The sequence below is a fragment of the Sander vitreus genome, chromosome 9, assembly GCF_031162955.1.
Source record: "Sander vitreus isolate 19-12246 chromosome 9, sanVit1, whole genome shotgun sequence".
In the NCBI taxonomy this organism is placed as follows: domain Eukaryota; kingdom Metazoa; phylum Chordata; class Actinopteri; order Perciformes; family Percidae; genus Sander; species Sander vitreus.
In genome coordinates, this window is record NC_135863.1 from 31,210,948 (window position 1) to 31,233,343 (window position 22,396).

At 40.6% G+C, this 22,396-nt stretch overlaps 1 protein-coding gene across 2 annotated transcripts; it reads right to left on the reverse strand.

The window, feature by feature from the left end:
• Positions 1-46: 46 nt before the first annotated feature.
• On the reverse strand, positions 47-16,932 carry exoc1 (exocyst complex component 1). 2 transcript variants are annotated; one of them, XM_078259702.1, is made up of 19 exons: positions 16,844-16,932; positions 15,802-15,933; positions 13,092-13,222; positions 12,798-12,957; positions 11,192-11,379; positions 10,150-10,377; positions 9,696-9,828; positions 9,356-9,465; positions 7,533-7,682; positions 5,843-5,951; positions 5,193-5,237; positions 4,685-4,848; positions 4,434-4,547; positions 4,096-4,175; positions 2,596-2,824; positions 2,292-2,475; positions 1,998-2,197; positions 1,677-1,871; positions 47-485 (listed from the first exon to the last, which is right to left on the reverse strand). In XM_078259702.1, the coding sequence occupies exons 2-19, from the start codon at positions 15,923-15,925 to the stop codon at positions 333-335; spliced, it is 2,697 nt and encodes an 898-aa protein (XP_078115828.1). In that variant the 5' UTR covers positions 15,926-15,933; positions 16,844-16,932; the 3' UTR covers positions 47-332. The 2 variants fall into 2 exon arrangements, with proteins under 2 accessions (XP_078115828.1, XP_078115829.1); XM_078259703.1 differs by lacking the exon at positions 5,193-5,237.
• Positions 16,933-22,396: the final 5,464 nt, after the last annotated feature.

Below are 22,396 nucleotides of genomic sequence, written 5' to 3' on the forward strand. Positions count from 1 at the left end.
ACATCTAGTGTCAACAATAAAATAACTACAAATATCCAACACAGCATTGAATGGGTCGGCAGCAGCAAATTTATTATGTACATATGGCAAAAAGAAATAATAAAAATACAACACAAATAATTCGGTATTAAGTGCGGAGTTGTTGGATCTCAAATGGAACAGGCACACACACTGTCCAATGTACAAATCCCTTTCATTGAAATACACCAGCACACACACAAAAAAAACAACCAATACAGGGCAGTTATTGAATAGCTTGTGTCATCATCCATCATTAGCCAATGTGAGGCAGTAGTGAATCACTATTAAAAAGTGCATAGCAGCTAGCTAGACTAATGGGACTGAGCAATGCTGGAGAAGTACTCCAACATGTCCTGGATGGTAAAGTCCATGGTGATTCCAGATCCAGGGTAGCATCTGCCGATCAAATCTTCAAAGTGCTTGTACTGACGGATGAACTCGTCTTGCATGGAGTGCCACACCACCTGGTGGAGTAAATCGGCAAAGGCAACAGTTCACAATTCAGAATCAGAAAAGGATTCATTGCCAAGTAAGTAACACTTACAAGAAAGTTGCCTGGGTTGTTGGTGCATACATAAACATATTAAACATGAAAATGAAATAAACAAAACAAATACAGAGACAAATGTGTACAGTATAACTGTTTAACATTAAGAAATAAAGAGGCCATATTCACCAGTGTTGGTCAAGTTACTTTTAAAAAGTAATTAGTTACTAGTTACTTCTTCCAAAAAGTAACTTCATTAGTTACTCAGTTACAAATTATAAAAGTAACTAGTTACTTTCAAGTACATTTTTAAATGTGACCCCACCTCACCCCTCTTTAATGGAACTTAAAATACATGTGCATGTTCAATTATTTATGATAAATCTGAATATTATAATGAAATGGACACTTAATACAATACATTATTAACAGAAACAATGTACACAAATCAAAACTATTTTAAGGTTGCTGTGGGACAAAGTGAGACTAGCCTCCAATCAAATGCCATGTATGTAGATATTATCTTTATATAGTGGATCAACACAAATAACACCTCAACAGGCCACAACTGGGCAAAATTAAATTATGCTTGTTAAGCACTATACCAAAAAAAAAAAAAAAAAAATATATACACTTTGTAGTGCAAATAAAAAGTTGAAAGATGTCTGAGTACATTTTAATTACTTGACGTGGATAGGCACTTTTGCCCGGGGTATAATGTGCATTTCACATTTACATTCGTTCCTTTAATTTCTTGGAGGGAAAAGTAATGGCTATACTTCCATTTAGAGAAGGCTACTTTTGGATTATTTGGGCTCGCCATACCTGTCTGTCGTTGACTGACTCGCTTGTGTTGTTCGTTGTGTGTCCGACTATGCGTGCTTTCGAACACCCGCCCAACTCTACCTCTGATTGGCTTACCATGAAATGTTACTCAACCTCAGCCAATCGTCAGCATTTATGCGCTTGTCTCATGCACTGCCCACTAACCAAGGAAGAATAGTAAAAAAAGTCTTTGCCTCTCGGCTCAGAGATCTAGTTGGTCTATAACAGCGTCAGTAACGCCGTTATTTATAACGCTGTTATTCCCATCACTGGTATTCACAGAGAAGATGAGGAACGTGACCCTACTGACCAGCTGAGCACCATTCAATGTTTCATTTCTTACCTGTAGCAGACTTTCTTCTTCACACAGATGTTTGTCCACCTTCTTGTAAAGGTTGTCAAGTCCCTTTTTCACCTCTTTGCCAGGATATTCTTTGATAACTTTGCGCAGCTCTTGTTTGTTGAAGGCCAGCTGGTAGCTCACCTCCTCCTCACGAACGCCCTGAGCTACACGGGCCTCAACTCCTTCAAAGAAATGCTGCGAGGAGGGAGAGAACACTTTACCTATGATGCACTGAATTACAAAAAGGCGGTAAATGCTCACATGCTGCATATCTCTACTCATGCCCAGGAACTTTATAACTCCAAAGATATACTAACTTACATTGAGTTTTTCTAGAGGCTGGCCCAGAGAGTTGATTACATAGGACTGCAGATGGTCTGTGTATTTGTGTTTGGCCTCTCGCCTCTCTGCGTCCAGGCAGGAGATCTTTAGACGCGACAGTGTGGAAAAGATGTGGTGGAAATTCTCCATCATCACAACATCCCGTGGCGTCTTCTGGCTTTCATTGGCTACCTTCTCCACTGAAAAGACAAACGGTATTCAGACGTTTGTTTCCGGGCATCACGTAAAATACTACATCTATAGCCAATAGGTAAGCTGACCAAGTGGTCTCACCATTCACGAAGACAGCTCTGATGAGTTTGACGTAAGCTTTATCCAGGTCCCCTCGGCGCTCTGCATTACGGAAGATTGTTTCAGCCAGCTCAGCAAACTCCTCAAACGCAGTGACAAAAAGCAGGATACCAACTTTGCTTTTCTTAGAAATCTTCACTTCCTCCATCTGTCTGATCTGACCAGACTGTGAGAAAAAGACAGATCGTATTAAATTCAGAGTATAATATGTACTGTATAAGACCTTAACCATACTTTGTCTGTTTTCAAAAGACTTGGTTTTTTTCCTCATTTGGCCTCTACTCACAATGCATTTGTCAAAGTTTCTCTTGACAGTGACAAGCACATTGCCCAAAGTAGTGCTGAGGTAAGAGGCCGGGTCAACGTTCTCAGCTGTCCACACATGGTGACTCATCTTCACCAGCATGTAGAGAGAGTTGAAGCTGTCAATCTTGTCGCCCAGAGCGATGAGACTGTTGAGCTCCGTCTCGATGCTCTGGAAGATCTTATTCATCATCAGCCGCACAATGTCTTTCCTTCAATCCCGAAAAAAAGAAATGAACAAGACAGAAAGGGAGGTGGAAAAGAAGACAAGTGAGACAAGTGAGCGATTCATAGAAAACAAATACTGTAATCTTTTTTGGCAGTGAAGATGGGTTATATTTTCAGCAGAACTGTTAGCCCACGACGTGAAACAAACAGAGCCGGTCTACGGAGAGCCATTTCACTCCCTATTCAGCCCCATTTTACTGAATTTGGTTGCAGTTCCACCAGAGTTCCACTGGGGGTGATCGCGGTCCAGTGCTAAATGAATGGGACTCTATGGAGCTAGACGGCTACATTTGTCTCTTTCGCCTGATTGTCGTTGAGAAATCTCAGATTTGATTGTAGTTTTTGCAAGTTCAACATGGATTATAGGTCGAAAGTTGAATGAACGAGTACTTATGTCCCTTCGATTTCTTACAGGTTGAGTTGTTGTTGCCCATAACATGCTAGCATTCTGCTAATGAATGCTGATTGGTCAGTGAAGGACTGATTACGACCAGAGATCCTGCTTGACGGCATCCGAAGCAGAATCAGAATGTCAGAGTGAATATTTCGGCGTGGTCTTTAAAACATTAGCAAACCTCTTTCTAGCACGTGTATTAACAGAGTGTCTAACCTGTCAGCTGTGTTGTATTAACAGAGAGAGTCTAACCTGTCAGCTGTGTTGTATTAACAGAGAGAGTCTAACCTGTCAGCTGTGTTGTATTAACAGAGAGAGTCTAACCTGTCAGCTGTGTTGTATTAACAGAGTGTCTAACCTGTCAGCTGTGTTGTATTAACAGGGAGAGTCTAACCTGTCAGCTGTGTTGTATTAACAGGGAGAGTCTAACCTGTCAGCTGTGTTGTATTAACAGAGAGAGGCTAACCTGTCAGCTGTGTTGTCGATGCCTCAAGAGAACAAAGGAAGCGACTCAGAGCTTGCCGTAAAGCAGTATCTCTGGCCGTATATGTGTATGACGTCATTGACATTTTAAAAGACTTTTTAGAACAAAAAAGCCACTTTAAAAAAATCTAACACCCAGTAGTGTTTATTTTCTTAGCCTCCCCTTTGGAATGCAACATTCAAATTACTAGACAAAAAATGATATCCTGAGAAAAGTTGATTTTGAGGGGTATAGCTCCATAGAGTCCCATTCATTCTGCACTGGCCTGTGAGCGCCCCCTATATGGAACTCTGGTGGAACTGCAACCAGTTCAGAAGCCGCAAGTATCCCGAGAGTGGAACTTCTTCCCTTATTAAAAATTCTTTGAAACTACTCACTCAGATGACATGGAGTGTCTGTGTTCAGCCTGGGGAGGCATTCTTGACGGCGTGCTTCCATCTGCTTCCTCTGTTTCGGGCTGACAAGAAACATAAAACGTGACAAATCCAAACAAACATCTGCAGACGTATACATGAATGATGCTGCACCCTGTTATTGCTTTATTATATCACGCTTTCAGGCAAGAAAAAAAAACACTTCTAGATGCCACCACACACGAGTACAGCCACTAATGTAAAGTGAAGGATTAGACAATTTCATATGACTGCACATCAGTAGGTGGCATCCCGTATGATCCCCCTTTTCGCAGCTATTTCCGATTGGTTTACAGATTTACCTGAGCAAGAGGGGGCGTAACGGTCGGGTGCTGCTGCAGCTTGAAGAACTTGCTGATGAAATCTTGTTCTGCGAGACACAGAGGCTCCAGCTCACTGAGGACCTGCTCAAATATCTGCGAAAACAAACGCCCTCCAATTAATCTCTCAATACAGAGCAACGTGCATACACACAGTTTTATTTCTATTTCATATTTAATAGTCTGATAAACAAAACAAAAAAAATCTCTGTATGCATGTGTGGCAGTGTCACCTTGTCAAACTTGGTCCTGTCAGCCACGTCCAGGTCGGAGGCGGACATGTTGCCCATGTCCAGCAGTGAGGAAGACTGGGAACGCCGGCTGTTGGAGCCCTGCACTGTCAGCTTGTTCAGGCTTGAGGTAGAGCCTGTCAGCTTCCCAGAGCTGCCATGAAGGCCTAATGCAGCACAACAAATCCAGCGATTCAATGTCACGTGTTCAGTGAGAGGGAGTCAAACTTTTGAAAGTCATTCACGACACTATTCAATAAATTGCATAGTCAAATCATTAAAAATAACATGGATATCGATGGTTAGCTTTCTTTTAGGCATTTCTCATAGAATCGGAATACGTGATGATGCATTCAGCTGCATTGTGAAGACTTTGTGCAAACAGGGCTTAAAAGTGTTATGTATCGGGGTAGTGAAGGGTTTTGAGCAAATGATTCCTTTTAGTGCAGCTATGTGAGAAGCAGATTGAGTAACTGACAGTGGAATAGCTCTATCCAAATGTCATACTTACTTTCGGTTTCCTGTTTGAGTGCACTCTCTTTCCGCGGAAGCGTGGCTGCAGCCAGTTAGAAAGGCAGGCATCAAAGACAGAGACAAGTTAGGGCTTAAAACATGCAGCATGGGACGGGGTGAGGCTAGATGTTAGATGTACAAAAGTAACATATATGCTGACGTGCACTGCAGCGGCTTAGGTGTGCTTGTAGCTCAGACAAACCTTTGAAAACATTTTTTTGTTTTCAGCAGGAAAAGCTGATACAGAATGCAGAAAACAGTTCTATAATTCTGCCAAAAACAAAGCTCAACCAAAAGACCTCTTCAGAGTTTAAATATTCAAAAGAGACTTAAGAATTCAACATGTAAGGTCCTTGTAAAAAGAGACGTCAGCTAAAAAGGTAAAACAAAAGGCAGGACTTCAGCACTATTTCAAAGCACACATTATTAGGGAAACGTATGCTTTTGTTAACCGATGAGACGCAAAAAAGAGGCCTTGTTTCCTTATTTATACATGAATATTACATTCAATTCTGTGTGACAGTACAATACAAATACTGGAGGGAGAAAAAGACAAAAACAGATGTTACTTGAAAATCCTAGTAATACACACATATTAAGACAAGCATGCTTCATGGCTTCAACAGGCATGTGCATCACAACTCTTACCGAACTTGCCCTTGGCCTCCTTGGTTGTACCCGCCATCTTTATCTTGGCAACCTCAAAGAAGTCTTTGATTTCTCGTTCATACAATCTGCTCATGTAGTCAACGTAGGTCTAAATGAAAACAGGACATGAGATTTGTTTAGATGGTGAGTAGGGCTGCACAATTAAATCGCAATTTTATCGAAATCGCAAGATGGACTAATGAAAATGAGAATAATGATACAAACATGGTCATTCCCTTCAATATCGTGAATCATATTGCAATCGCAATATCAGTCAAAATAATCGCAATTAGATATTTTCCTCATATCAGTCCCTCCAGAAAAACGCAATTATATTATTATAATTCAATGCATAATCAGCCAAAGTCTGCATATTTATGCGGGGGCCACATTTTTTCAAATACGCCGCACTTTCGCCGCATAAATTGCTGATTTCCGTGCAAAATATGCGGGGCTTGCATGATTTCATAATCCCCGCATTTTCGTTGCAAAAAAAGTCACATATATCTTTGAACTATATACAGTTGAAAAATGTTGCGTTTACTTCACACAAGAGCAGCCATTTTCCCGTTGCCATGGGAACGTTATGAAGTGACGTAATTACGCGACGTGAACGTCATCGAAAAGCTGCGAACCCCGCGATGAAGCCATGATTACGGCGCAGTCTTTGCAAGTTCCCGCAGTTTCATCGCATAAAATTGCATAAATATCCCGCATATTCCATCACACGTTTTAAGAAAACGTGCCGCATAATCAAGGATTTTTGCCCAAAACAATCACAAAAAAAACTCATTTTTCTGGAAGGACTGTCATATCGTGCAGCCCTAATGTTGAGATGACAGTAAAATATCAAATTGGGGGTACTAGCACCCCTAGGAATAAGTTGGAGTACTGAAGGGAGTTTGTGAGATTTTTTTTAAAGGCATAGTTCCTAAAATAATTGTACCTTTATATGGGGGGGGGGGGTTTGCGCTGTTTAGGGGGTACTTGGCAGAATTTTTTCAAAAGGGGTACATTATTGAAAAAAAGGTTTGAGAACCACTGGTCTTTATTATCCTTAAGAGCTCCCTGAAATCAAACCCCATTATTGATACCATTTTGATCGGCTGCTGTTACCATGGTAACCACGGGTGTCGCCAAATCAACCAAGGCTGAAATCTTAGGGATTACGTGCTTAAAAGCGATGCACATGTTTTTTAGGCTACAACATTTTTTGTCACATACAGCAAACATCTCCTCACTATCCGCGAGCTGACTGTCCCCTGAACACACTGTAAAAAAACGCGGTCTCTGTAGACAGCCCAGGCTCCACAAACGCCAACAAAAACAAACTGCGCCAACCTGCACCACCAAACATAACAGTGTTCCAGCCAATCACTGACAAGAACGAGTTGGTTGAGCCATCACCGCAGCACCGTTAGCACGTAGGCTACTTCCACAATGTGCGTTCATGAGTGTTTCAGGAAGCACGGAAGGGAGGGGGAGGGGACGGGATGACGAGGAGGGAGGGGCGAGCTAGCCTCCATTTTGTTTGACAATACTTCGAACGTCAACAAGAAGTAACGTCACCCAACATCGCTTAGAGCACCTTTGCACAGTGGCATCAATCTCATCTAATTCTTGGCAAGAAAGCGCATAGGTGTATTTCTGCTATTCCTTTAGTTGTGTTCTCTCCGATAACAGCACTGACCCTTGACAGGCCCTCGTACTTCTCCCTGTGGGTGTTCTTCAGCCACTCCATGAGCTTGGCGTAGCGCAGCAGGTCCCTATGGAGGGGGCTGTGTTTGGGCAGGCTCATCTCGGCTGTGTGCTGCACCAGGGTGGAGCTCTGGTCGTGGCCCTGGATGACAGAGCAAGGGGAGACAATTACTAATACATTCAATTAAGAGTTAGAATAGACACACCTAATATTAAGTCCCATTCCATATTTCTGTATACACACAAACACACTCTCTCAACACATGAGGAATATTCATCTTCCTTCATCTCTCGCAAACATCTGGATAGGATATGTTACCTCAAATTACCATACAAACCAGATGTTTCCAAGGTAAACACCACATTGTTCAACTCAAAAGTCCACCACATCTTCAGCTCAAATTATTGACAAACTTAGTGAAAAGCACAACTCTTACTGGCATACTGACGTTCTCCTCACTTCACCTCATTGTTATGTTGTTCAGCATCTACTGCTTGTGCTACGAAACATGCACACGCAGAGCAGACAGGCACAGGATTTTAATGATATGAGACCTTTCACAACAAAGCCAAGTTAGCACTCAAACACAAAAAGAGCCCTCAGCTGAGTGCAGATAGTCTGGACAAGAAAGATGAGCGATGCTTCTCCAGCTTTGAGATCAAATGAAAGATGTTAAGTGATTAGAAATATATCCCATGCAATAAATAATAGGCTATGTTAGGATATGGAAGGTCTGAGATCTCTGAGGTAATGACAAGTAAGTAAGTTGGAGTGAGGTGTGAGAGGGTCAAACATTAGCAAAAGAGGGGGAAAGTGGGGGTTGCTGTGAGGGTACTCACTGGAAGCGACAGACAGGAGGACCTATAGAACTGAGGGATGGTCATTTTGAAGTGACTGAAGTGGTTGAACTGACACAGAGACAGAGAGCAGAGTGGGATGATTCAAAGTGAGCAACAGGGAGAGTCAGGAATAAGGAGGACACAACTAGAAGGAAACGACACAAGGAAGCCCAGGAAGAGAGTCCCAGATAAACAGGAAGTCCATGAGGGGGGGGAGAAAGAGAGAGAGACACACACACACACACACACACACACACACACAGCCTGGAAAAGGAACAGGAGAGACTGGCGCTGCAGACTCACAATGGCAAGGCGTGAGCACAACAAAAGGTCTTCCTCTTAAATCTGCTAATAAAAACTACTTTGTTGGCCAGAAAATTGAGCAAAATGTCTTTGCCTGAAGATGTATGTAAAAGTAAAACATTTTGTAGCCTCTGAGTCTTTACGAGCTAACACAAACTTAGACATTTAAAACAAAACCATAACGGTTTACAACTGCACAGTTCAAAGCAAATATTATCAACAAAATGTGCTGAAAGTATCAAAAGTAAAAAATACTCAGTCTGCAGTAAAATGTCCCTTGTAACGGATATATTATTATTGTTATATATGGCATTATTGTTACACAACAATGTATAAGCAGCATTTTACTGTTGTAGCTGGTCAATGTGTAGCTAGTTTTAAAGGGGCTGTACTCAATATTCTGAACATTAATATAGCCATAGGTGCCGATACCGTGGGTGCTCCAGAGCTCGAGCACCCGCGGAAAATACTGAGCACCCACGTGTGCCAGAAAAAACGCCTCTTTAGTGACCCCCCTCCATCCCCCCCACTATACAGTGCGTTGACAGGTGGCATCGATTCTTAATTTCCCACGAAGCTGATCGCGGTTACGTGTCAGTTTCTGAAACTATCACCTGAAACTGCAACTTAGAAAGTAGAGTTATACACTCAGAAGTATAGTGTGCCTGTTACCTGGTGAACAAACACATTGTTGAGGTGATTGGTGAGGCGGCGAGCGAAGGTGTCTCTCAGCTCAGCGAACAGGAGCTGTTGCTGGGTCACAGCCATCAGCTTGTCGTGGCCTATGGAAAGGAAAAAGACATCGCTTTTATATGATGAAAGGCATTTACAGGCTAGGAAAATGTATGATATTGTATAAATCTGCTTGTAGGCACACCTAAGATCATTTGAAACTTGTTTATTTTTTCTAAAATGTGTTTATTAGGTTTTCGAAACGTGCAACTTCTGAGAGTTGCTCGACCGACCGAGAGAAACAACTCAGTTGATCAAACAAGTACATGTGTAAACTAACCTGGTCGGAGGGCCACGTTCATGCACTGCAGAAGAGCTTCGGAGGCATTGATGCAGGCCTCAATGCCTTTAGGGGAGGTCAGGTCTCCCTCCTGCAAGGCTCTGACGTGTCCCTTTGACAGGTCCATGTAGTTCTACATGGGGAGAGACCAGCAAAGTCATCAAACTAAGTCTAGAAACCTAGTTAGCATCGTTTTAAGGTTTCACATCCAGCAGATTGTTTGAATATTTTGCGCATTTACATCAGAATTATTTGAAATTGACATTAGTTTGCTGTAGTTTGTTCTTTAACTCGGGCAAAAATAATAATAATAATAAAAAAAGATCCCGAATATCTCCATTTTCAAATACATTTACGCACAGCAACATATTTTGAAAATCAAGGTGGCGAATACTTGACACTTGAGTGTGCCACCTCATTCAGTAATAATAGAAATTCTAATGCGTTTCCTAACCACTAAGAACTGGATCTCATCCAGCAGTTTGACGTTGTTGGTGTTGCTGATCTGGATGAGGCGGTTGCTCTGGGAGATCTGGTCCATTTGCTCCTTGACGCTCTGGAGCATCTCCTCGTAGCTGCTCAGCTTTCCCTCGATGGTGTCCACCTCGCCCAGCGCCTCGTCCAGCAGCTGCATCAGGATGTTGACCTGCTTCTCGGACGCCATGATGGACTGGATGTTGGCCTTGAAGTAAGAAACAATGAAAAGGTATTATTAATGTTTCTGTCAGGGCTGGGACGATATGCCTTAGTCCTGATACGATTCTTTCACGATACATGGGCGCCGATTCGATTCGTGTTGCGATTTTCATTTGCGACACGCACACGCACACACACACACACACACACCAGCCACTACCTTCTGTTTACTGATAGCTAGCGTTTAACTCAGGCTAATTCATTAGCTTGTAAGTGGCGATTTATGGCAGCCTGCCTTCCAAAAGAAAGCAAAATGAAAAGAAATGTTAACCGATCATTAACCGTTGACCGAAAAGCAGGAAACGGAGTCTCAGTTAAATAGATTGTATAGCCTTTTTCATCACGCAAGAGAAGTTTTTTTTAAAACTTTTTACAAAAAAAAACTGAAAAAACGCAGTGTCCGTCGTCGAATCACAAAAACATGTAATTATCATTAATTATCGTTATCAAGGTAAACGTGCAATTAATCGTGATTTTGATTTTAGGTCATATCGTGCAGCCCTATGTACTCGCCGTCGGCGGTACCATATTAACAGAAATATATTTAGGTGAATCACTGGTAAAAAAATAAATAATAAAAAATATCGATTCTAGGGGAAAAGAATCGATTTAAAAAATAGTCGCAAAACAAAATCACGATACATATGTCAATCGATTTGTCTTCCCACCCGTAGTTTCTATGTTTTTTAAAACTTAAAATTGCTGTCCAAGCTCACTGGCAAAATGATATCATTACTCAGAACAATACTTTTTATACCTTACATTCATTTTATTTTTAGTTTAGCCATCGCTTTGCTCACCCCATCTAGAACCTGCAGCTCCCTGGAGAGCTGCTCGGCGAAAGCCTCGGCGTTGGAGATGGCGTACTCGCACATCTCCATCATGCCCTCAATGTCCTGCTCTTCACGGGTGCTCAGCTCCTGGTAGTCGTCAAGAGCGTCTTCATCGCCCCCGGCAACGCTCTGACTCTCGCCACTCGGCACAGATTCTAATTCCACAAACAGACATGGAAATGTAGGTTGATAGACGTGAGCACAAATGCAACGTTGGAGACACATTCTGATATCTTCCAACACATCAGGTTTTACACACCCCCTGTAAGAATAACTACGGACAAAAATACCTTTGGTGATGTGGAATGGGATTTTTAGAAGAGTCTTAAAACATGTTTTAAATAAATTGTACTTATTTACCACCAGTGATGGAAGAACTTCTCTAAATCAAATTAAAGTACAAAAGCTGCACTTTACTCGGCTCTGGAACAATTAGAAACAATATGTGCTACACGTTTCGGTCAAATTAGATACAGAGTAAATTAATAAACACATCAGTGAAGCGTTATTATGGAACCCACGCAACTTCTAGGAGGGACCCGCCCTTCAACAGCATTCACACACTACTATTGGCCAGGCATTTATGTCAAAACCTAGAGACTTTCAAACATCAAAATGTCATTTATTAAATGTATTCGTGTCAAAATGACATATAAACATTTTTTCGTATTCTATTTTTGACTGGAAACGCTTCCAACACGCTTGCGTGTCGCGTGAAAAATAGGCGTCGGTCCTATTTCTAGCATGCACGCGCTTTCGCCGCGGCTCGAGCCGCGCCTGAGACATGCGTGTCACGCAGGCAGTGTGAAAGCTCTATCCTGTTAACATGGGAGCCAAATTAAAAACGGACATGCCACGCAGCTGACATGCTCACGCCACACAGCCAGCGTGCAGGAGCCATAACCCCAACCAATCGGGCTGCTTCGTCGGGCGGGACTTGCCTAGAAGTTACGTGGGATCCATAATAACGCGTCAGCGAATAATCCCATGAATTAAGGTGGAATGGACAAGTAAAAACAGCTAAAAGTGAGGTAAAAACATGACCTAAATGTGTGTTAGGATTATTGAAAAAATGAATCATGCCCATCTGTACTTAGTGTCAGATAATTCACACAGAAGGAGCTTTAAGGACGGGAGAGTCTCTAATGAGAATGGTGGTTCGAGGTCATGAGATAGATAACAATGGAGAGGAGTGAGGAGGGGGAAGTTAAGTCCTACCAACCTTCCGCTTTAGGAAGTTCTGGCCAGAGAAAGTTTAAGAGAGAAGAGTGAGAATAAAGAACAATTTAACACAGAAAACCATACCACAAACCAAGATACAAAGAAAAAGGTTGAATTGTTGTTTTGTTTTTTTAATAAACATGCTATTAATAAATAAATGAAACCAAAAACCAGCAGAAATTCTCACTTACTGGGCTAAATTCAATTACCTCAAACATGACCAATACACACTAGGGTCAGCACTATTGGTTTAAGAGTAAGAGACAAGCTTTTTAAAGCAAATATAAGCTAATCATGAAAAGAGGCATGCTCTCACAGGGGTGGCTACAGTAAGGATAGAGCGTTTCCACACCTTCCAGCAGCTGAGAACTGACATTCACAAACTCCACCTTCTTCCTCAGGTATCGCTGGTTCAGCTTCCAAATGCACGAGATGAAGGAGTTTTTTTCAGCTGTACTGCTGGCCAGCCAGCGGTACACCTTCTCAAAGTGAAGATCAAACTCAGGATTTTCCTAAACCGTAAAAAAAAAAAAAAAAAAAAAAAAGAAAAAAAAAAGTGTATGAGCACTAAACAAGAAAGAAAACAAACATTTATGACAACTGAACAAGGTTATGGGTGAAAAAAAGTAAAAGATGCATGTCTGACCTTGCTTGCATCTTTGGCATCGACTTCTGTCAGATCTCGGAGCTCCCATGTCTGCTGTCGTTTGTAAAAGTCCCCTTTGTCAGATTTCTTCACCTTAACCACTTTAACCTGGACAGGCCTCTCTGTAGAAACTGGAAGGGGAGAAAAAAAAACATTATTACAGTGACATTTAACTGTCCAATGTGTGGGAATTTCTCCCATCTAGCGTTGAGATCATATATCGCAATCAACTCTCTCGCGCCGCGCAGTTCAAAGGACGTATTACAGCTACGGGAGCCGTTCGGCGTCTCTTCCGATCCCCTTTTCCTTCATCAGGTCTTTCCATCTTTGGAAGGCAGCTCCAATGTTCACTCTTTTTTTTATGACGACGCCGGTCTCTTGCTCTTTTCAATATTCTTTTTCTTGGCGAAGAAGAAGACTCCTGCTCCTGAAATTCAGATTTTGAATACGTGTGGTCCTCCATGTTTCCTTCTTCAAACTTGCCGGGGCCGGGAAGCTACGATACCCATTAGCAGCACTAGCAGCACCTGTGAGTTTATCATGTGACAACCCGTTCTCATTCCGAACTTGTAAAATACGACTGGTTAGCAGTTGTTGTTGTCTGCCATTTTCCCAGTCCAAAACAGGCGATCTCCGAATGCGAATGAATGGACTCCATAGGAGGAAATGTCATTCCTATATGAGGCTCCTTTTTCAACTACGAGGTCAATATTGTGTTTCACTAACGACAAAACAACGAATAATCCGTGCATTTATATGGAACTAAGCTTTAGGAGCTTTCCATCTCTACTCTCCTCCCCGTTACGTTGCATTTGGAGATCGACTCTTTTTGACTGGCAAGATGGCGGCGAGCGGAAAAACCAAGAGCTACAGTGAGTTGTTCAAAACCTTTCCTTTTAGTAAACTCTGTGTACACAAACAACGTTCTCAATGCTGAGTTAAGGTGTAGAGCCACTGGTGATACTTGGAGCAAAGCTTCCTGTTGTGTCGAGCCTTCTTAGTGTTTTAAAAATAGCTATTTTGAGGCTAGCATAAAAGTGCCCCTAGCACTCCCATTCAAAAGGCCATTTGACCGAAAAACGAAAATACGGTAAATCTTAAAAGTGGCAATTCCATCCTAAATATGCTTTTAAACTAAAGTTTAATTCGGGTACATTCACCAAACGACCCTAGGCTGCATTTTGGCGAGAGTTACACTTTAACATAACTGCGTCAAAAGGTACGCCAATAGTCCCGACCAAGCACGTTTAATTAGAGTAGCGCTAAAGGAGACTTTTAGCGTCAATAAGAACGACAAAGGCCCCTGACCAAGCGTCCATATTTTACGAGATGGGTGTGAGAACCTGTTGCATGTGACAGCGAAAACGCGAAAGGCGGAGCAGTATGTCCTGTATGTCCCTTACCCGTTAACGTATTTCAAGATGGCGCATGAATATGGAGCGTCTAACCCAGTTCATGCGAATGCAAACGTAACATTTCAAGCCAAAAGGAATACTTGGAATTGATGGTGGTGGTAAATATTCATAAAAAAGGACAAGTTTGTGAACGGGCAACACAGATTGAGATAATGAACAACTAAACACGTTACACACTGGGACTTTAATAGTTATTTAAAACTATTTGTCTCTTACTAGGGCTGCAACAACGAATCGATACAATTCGATAATTAAAAAAGTTGGCAACGAATTTCATTATCGATTCGTTGTATCAATATGTCACTCAGTCGCGGAGATAAAAAAAAGAAGTAAATTGAGTTGAGAGCAGAGCGGAGCGGCGCAGCGCGAAAGACAAGAATAAAGAGCAGAGCGGGGGTAGAGGAAATACGGAGAGAGACCGGAGAGACCCGTAACGTTGTTCTGAAACACACGGCGGAGGAAGAGAAATCAGGACGACCTCAGTCATCCAAGGTGTGGGAGCATTTCACACTAAATAAATCATAAACCTGTTAATTGCAAGATAAGCACAAGCGACATGGCATGGCACGGGCGCACCACGGTGATGATTCAGCACCTAAAACGTAAACATGTTGGAGTCCTTGATGAGGAGGACGGGAGTTCAACAGCAGGGTGAAGTCACTACAGAATCCTACTTTTGTTCCGTTTTGAAGTGAGGAACGTAACGTCCCTCCAGTAGCTCTTCTGGTGCTGGTGTGGCGTTTACTTGTTATCCAGCATGACAAGCTAGCGTTAATAGCTCGTTAACAACAGTAGTAAAGCAGGGGTGGTATAATTTGCAAGACTAAAGACACGTTTTTATTCACTTGCCTTTTTTGGCCCATTAATGTATATATTCTGTGCTTTGTCCCATATCACTTTTTTGATATTGTTGACAACTATATTTGTGTGTTGTACTTTTTAATTTCATTTTAAAGTTCTTTTATAGCACTTGGTCATCTTAAGCGGTGTTTAAAGGTAGTGTACAAATGAACTTAACTTGCACTTACTACAATGATGGTAATAATTTAATGAATAAGCTTCAAGTGAACGTGTGTGTGTGTGTGTGTGTGTGTGTGTGTGTGCGTGCGTGCGTGCGTTGTCTGTATCTGCTCTTTGGGTTACTTACCTTTACACTACTAAACTATTAACTAAAACAACAAGTATGTATGTATGTATGTATGTATTGAGTTGATGTAAATTAATGCTTTTTTGTTTTTTTATCGACAGATTAATCGATTATTAAAATAATCGTTAGTTGCAGCCCCATCTCTTACCTGTCGCACACAAGAAGCAGTTCTTCTTTTTCTTCCCGGCCTTGCAGACATTAACAATACCCAGGAGACGCTCATCGTTGGGTGTGAAGATGTCCCTCTGGAGAGCATGCTTGATGGCTGTCATGGTGGATGCTGTCACACAGAAGGTAGCAGGTACTTTAGTATTATTATTATTAATAATATTATTATGAACATATGGGACACACACATCCATCCATCCATCATACATGCATCAACACTTGCCATCAAGTTGGATTTACACGCCATTTAGCCTGAATAGCATTTCCTCCCCCAGTATCAGTTAACCAAAGCCATTTACATACGAAATTTGGGACATTTGGGAATTCGGAGAGAGCCAGTCCTGCTTATGACAAGGGACAAATCCCTGCGCACATATGAAGCTAACATTTCCTTAATGATATGCACATGAATAAATAAAACCATTTTGCTTTGGTTTGTGAATATTAAGTTGAAACATAATTTCAGAGGTCATCTACGGTGGCCGATAGGGACAAACGAACTGCAACTTTATGAAAGATGTAAATAGACAAAACACAAGAAAATAAAGAAAACATCTTCATTATTTTGACAACACATGCGCAGCATTTAGCAAACGCGCTGCATAGACACACAACACACCCAAATACAAATACACAAACGATGCAAAAAGAACAGCACACAAACCCCGAAAACAAAAGCACCAGAAAAACGCTGCAACGGTTTATAAGTGAGCTAACGTTAACTACCGCCGGTGTTGGCTACTGCAAATCTAGACTAACAGTGAGAAGCAACCGAAGACACTTTCCCAAATAAACGCACTGTTGTCGTCTGCGTCGGTTAGCTTGCTGACTGCTAACGTTCCTGCTAGCTTGAAAGAGCTAGCTACTGTTAGCAGCAATTACGCTAGTTGCTCAGAACAGGCAAAGGCTGTGACTATATCAGCGACATAATCAACTAAACAAGTGTGTATTTAAATTGAAATGCACTCTGCCATCTGTATTTTTGAAAGAGTTAACGTTATATATCGATAAATAGCCAGTACCTTGTTGTTGCTGTTTTTATCAGCCCACCAGCCCTTTGCAAAGCACCGCCCTATGGCACCGCCCTCTCACTTCCTGGTTCACAGCCGGAGCCGTCATGTGACATGTGTCATGTAACATGTGACAGGGACAGTGTCAATTATGTCTATGGTGTCAACATCCACCCTCCAACCTGCTGCATCCTTGCTTTTTAGTTCTCCTTTGTTGTAAAGAAAAAGAAAGTTTTTGCCGAACAGTTTCCTCGGTTCTTTTGAAAGAGTTTACACAAACACTTAGAAACAATGTTCATTATCATCATTATCATTATTTACATAGAGTAAAATAAAATAAAGGGTTTTTATTGATTTCTATTTTTACCTTATCTTGAGGCACTGAGCTCTTGTGTCAAAAGTGTCAAAAGTGTAGTTGTACGGCAGACTTGGTGCTTCCTTACATATTCCTAAATCAATTTGTGTTGAATCAAATTACCATTCGGCCATCTGTAGTCAGGAAGTATTGTAACATATTAAAACCACATAATAAAAGCTCTTGGTGTCTACAAAACATCTCCATCCGTTCCTCATGCTGTAATTATTCCAGAAGATCCAAATGAAATGTGTATACCCAGAGTAAATGAGACAGAAAATAAATGTATACTGTGTATTGTTGATTGTCTTGCTCGTGTGTTCTACTGAGGGCCAATTTCAAAAGGTGACAGTGAGTCAAAAGCACAGAGGGGGGAAAACAGACTACATTAAGGCTTTAAGTTATGACAAAATGAGCTGACTTCCATCCAAACAACAACAAATGACAAACTACAGAATTAGAAAACTATACCAGACTATACAGAGTACAAGCTGAGTGCTACAGAGAACAGTTGACGGAGGAAAGTCAGTTGCCTTTATCTTAGTTGTGACAGCAATATGTTGGCTAGTCTCTATAGCAGTGTTTCTCAAATGGGGGTACGTGTACCCCAAGGGGTACTTTGGAGGACTGCACGGGGTACGTGAGTGATTTTTTCTAAGTTGTTGTCGCTGTTTTTGAAGTTTTCCGCTTTTTTAAAGTCATTGTCGTTTTTTTTGTCACTATTTTCGACCTGTTCTTGCCTTTCTTCCTTCCTTCTACTGTCTTCTTTTTTTCCTCCAAATTTGTTGAAGTTTTTGTCGCTTTTTTCAAAAAACAATTCCGCCTTTTTCAAGGTTTTTGTCACTTTTTTTGAAGTTTGTCTTCCTTCTTTCTACTGTTTTTTTACAAGCTTTTCACAAAGTTTTTGTCGCTGTTTTCTAAGTTTTTGATACTATACTATACTAACACAAATCAAAGAAAAAAGTTTGAGAACCACTGCTCTATAACAACGTTATCATTGATATCACAAGTTTTTGGTATATTGTACAGGTGTTGCAGCTGCCAGTAAATATGATATTTAACACCTTTAAATAGGATAACAATTGAATTAGGTTACAGATGAATTTGCCTTTAAACAAGGTCATTTTCTTTATCCTTAAATATAATTTTAATAATGATAGGTTATTTGCTTGTGTGGGGGGCATATCATAGTGGGGGGTCTGGATGTCCTCCCCCAGGGAAGTTTTAAGCATCAATGACTTCATTTCCTGCATTCGGATACACTTTTTTGCACCAATTTAGGGTGGAAATCCCTTTATTTAGCCTATGTGAAGAAAAAAAGACAGATGACAATTCAAAATATATCAAAAATATAATGGAAAGTATGTTGTTGTGTGTCATTGGGCATTTTTAAGTGGGTATATGGAAATCCTGGAGCTTTCTTAGTGGGTATACTGCGTATACGTGTGTATCACATAAACTACACTGCGTTTTTTTCGTTGTTGGAGTTTTTGAGTTAGTTTTACATTTCTAGCCTTTATCATGTGCCATTTGAGTTGATGCCTGCAAATGCCATGTGGCATTATATACAAGATCTTTTTAGGACACCAGATGGCATTGTTTGTCCATATAGTAGTTATATCGTACCATGTTTGTTTTGTGTTCTTACACTTAAGCTATGTTTGTCAGTTTTTTTAATTAGTGTTGCAGTGTATTCAAGTTTCCTCGTAACAATAAAAGTGATAAACCATGTATAGCAAAAGCCCATAGAGGCTATTGAGACTGTGTCAACAGAGTCCAACACAGTGAGCCAAACTTGATGGATAAGAAAGTCACAGATTAACAAGTGATCTGCAGACAACGCCTTGGGGATACACTGTCTGTGTTGAAGTGATTGTGCAGCGACAGCACTTGATTTCCCAGCTGGTGAATGAGGAAGTCACTGTCATCAACAGTTAAATTCACGTGTTTTTTTTTTTTTTGCTGCCTGTGTCATACGCTTTCGAACACAGGACATCATACAGTAATGTCTTCTTTAGAGAATTAAATAAAATAAATCATGGGTATAATTCAGGCAAGGAACACAGCGTCACTGTCAGGAGTGTGAAATCCTATTGCAAGTCTCTGTGGCGTCTTTTAGCAGGCTGTGTTTATATTCCTGTTCGTGTCGACGTAAATGTCCCTGGACATCACTGTCTTTCCTTCAGTATCGGAGGAGATGGACAGATATTGTAAGTTGCATGTTAAGCTGTGCCCTACAATATTATCTGACACATTTGACAAATATTTAATATGGAAATGAACACACAACAATATTATCTTTAGCCTTCAGAGAAAATGGTGGAGGAGTTTACAGTAAGCTGTAAGTTTTTTTTTACATTTTGTTTGATTCAATTAGGTTTTTATAGACCTTTAAAAATGGACATTCACTGCAACATAGTGAAGTTACATATTTGTTTGTCACGTGGTGCATCCGACATACAGAACAATCAAATTGTTGAAATTGTTGTGTGAAATTAAACTAAATTAGTACATGAGCCAACACCTCATGTATTTCCAGTTTCATTTAAATATTTCATTTTTATATTCATTGTTTTTCATTCAAAGATAAAATATTTCTTGTGTTTGGTCCATTATGTCCATAAAAATAATACTGTTTTTCAGCCCAACATGTGTATCACACATCCCATAGACACATATTATTACAAAACAGACAGACACTAACACACTACCATTATCTTTCTTCAACATGTTTTCCCACTTGTTGTGCTTTCCTGTAGTCATGATTCACCCACGGTTTCTGCTATTCTGGCACTTACTGTCTATATATTTTTGTGAATGTCAAAGGTCTGCAGTTAGCTCTGACGTTCATATTCCTACAACCGGGGGTGGAAAAAGTACTCATCCTTAACTTAAGTAAAAGTAAAAAATAAAAAAAATAAAACATAGTCCAAAAATACTCCATTGCAAGAAAAAGCCATGAATTCAAAATGTTACTTATAGAAAGTAAAAGTACAGAAGTCTTATTAGTACTCATTATGCAGAATGGTTATATTATTATAGAATATGGGTATACTGGGTAGATTATCCTGCACATACACTTTTTGTTACTACTCTTATAATGTTCCCACACTGTACATAGCTGTACTATACTGTATATCTGTCTATATGGTTCATACAGAACATCTGTATTTACTCTGTTTTTCTTATTATATATTCTGCTAATACACTGCATATATCTATATTATTCTTACTGCTAGTATAATGTCACTGCTACTACATTGCACATATCTGTACATACATTGTTCATATTACATAGCCATATTTATTCTGCTCTTATAACACTGCAATATATTTCTTGTCCTACCTATGCACCACCTGTCTATACTTTGTATATCACATTATACTTTTCTGCTCTTTTTGCACTTCTGGTTGGACGCTAACTGCATTTTGTTTTCTTTGTACTTGCACTCTGCACAATGACAATAAAGTTGAATCTAATCTAATCTAATACTGTATCATATCATATAAACACGTCTTTTGTATTAAAAAAAAATAACTATAAGTGTCAAATAAATATAGTGTAGTACAAAGTACAATATAAATAACCCTTCCCTCTGAAATGTAATGAAGTATAAAGTAGCATAAAATGAAAATACCCAAGTAAAGTACAAGTATGTAAAAATGATATCCATGCAGGGGAGAGCGGGCATCTCGTCATACTTTTTGCTTTCACTCCAATTTCTCAGTCTCAGTACATTACAGTCACTCATTTTCCATATTACAGGAAATAGTCAAATTCTTTTGCACAAATGTGTAATCTTTAGATGTTACCTTCTCACTTTAATATAGTTATAAAGTTAAGAATGTGCATCTGTGACCCCATCACCTACACCAAGTTGTCACACTATGCGGGGTAAATTGTCACATATTTTTCCATCAAATAACAACATGTATAAAAGTAGAGGCTTTCTACACTAATTTAGACAGAAGAAAATTTGGCTAGCCGGCTCATCCGCAACCAAGAAAATGATAGCTCAGCGCTGGCTCCCCTTTTTTTACTCCTGCTCTTACCCAAACAGTTTCCAATGACAGCTTCTCAGATGGTTCAAACCATCTGGCACGTCAGGTTACTATCTCTTTGCAGATGCTGGAAATCACCCGTGCTTCTCTTGCTTCTTTGAGATCCTTTTGCTTAGTTTTTCTCTTTCCTCTTCTAAGGCCTCTCTCTCTCTGGTGTATCAGTGAGAAAACGTACTTAGTTCATTCCACAACTGCCTACAACAGACGGTACTGATGTCGGCACAAAAATATATAACTGCAGAAACGTTTGGCAAAGTGTAAATGAATAATTAAGATACAGTATTTACTGCGGGTGACTCTGCAGGTGAGAGGTGTTCCCACTAAAGTAACTTGTTGTGTCAGGAGGGCGTCACACCTGCAAGGGAGCCCCAGTGACATGCACGGCGGATAGCATGCAGATGGGGCTCGCAAACAAAAGGGGCTTTTTACATCCCGTGGGGCAGCGTCAGAGGAAGGTGATTACATCTGTGTAATCTACATTTGACATTAACGCTGGGGATTAAAGGCTGATAGCCTTTTCTATTTCTGTTTGGAATCAGAAACATTTGAGTTGCTATCTGGATGGCATTTAGTGCAGCCCTTTAAGAAGGCACCATCAGTGTTGTTTTAGCTCCATGTTTGTTGTACTGTCAGTGTGGCAAAAAATAAGGAGGAATAATAGGGAATGAAAAAATGCATATGTACAGGCTGAATTATGACATAATACTGTAACTTCTTTCCCTTCAACTTCATTACTTATTGTTTAGGTCATAACTTTTACAGTTTGGAGCCTTTGTGACTTGTAATAATAAACACAAAACCACTTCACATATAATCTGACTCAAGTGACCTTCTGCCACTGTTATGGTATTCCCTCTTGACTTCCATGATGTGGCTTTCACAGTAGTACATAATAGAGACACCTGCATCAACAACACCATCACAGTGGTGGGCAGCTGTATGAAAACTTGTGTGACCGTTCACCTCACTTTGGTAACCTCATCCCAAGGTGAGGCCTTTTGCTCATCACTGCCAAATTACACGCAAAGAAGACCACAGCGGTCGTGCAAACTGAAGTAAGCATGAGAGCCGCTATTACACGAACAGCGCTGCATGTACAGCTCTTTGCTTGTTAGGAGGGTTGATCATGTGTGCGATTTTGTTTTAAA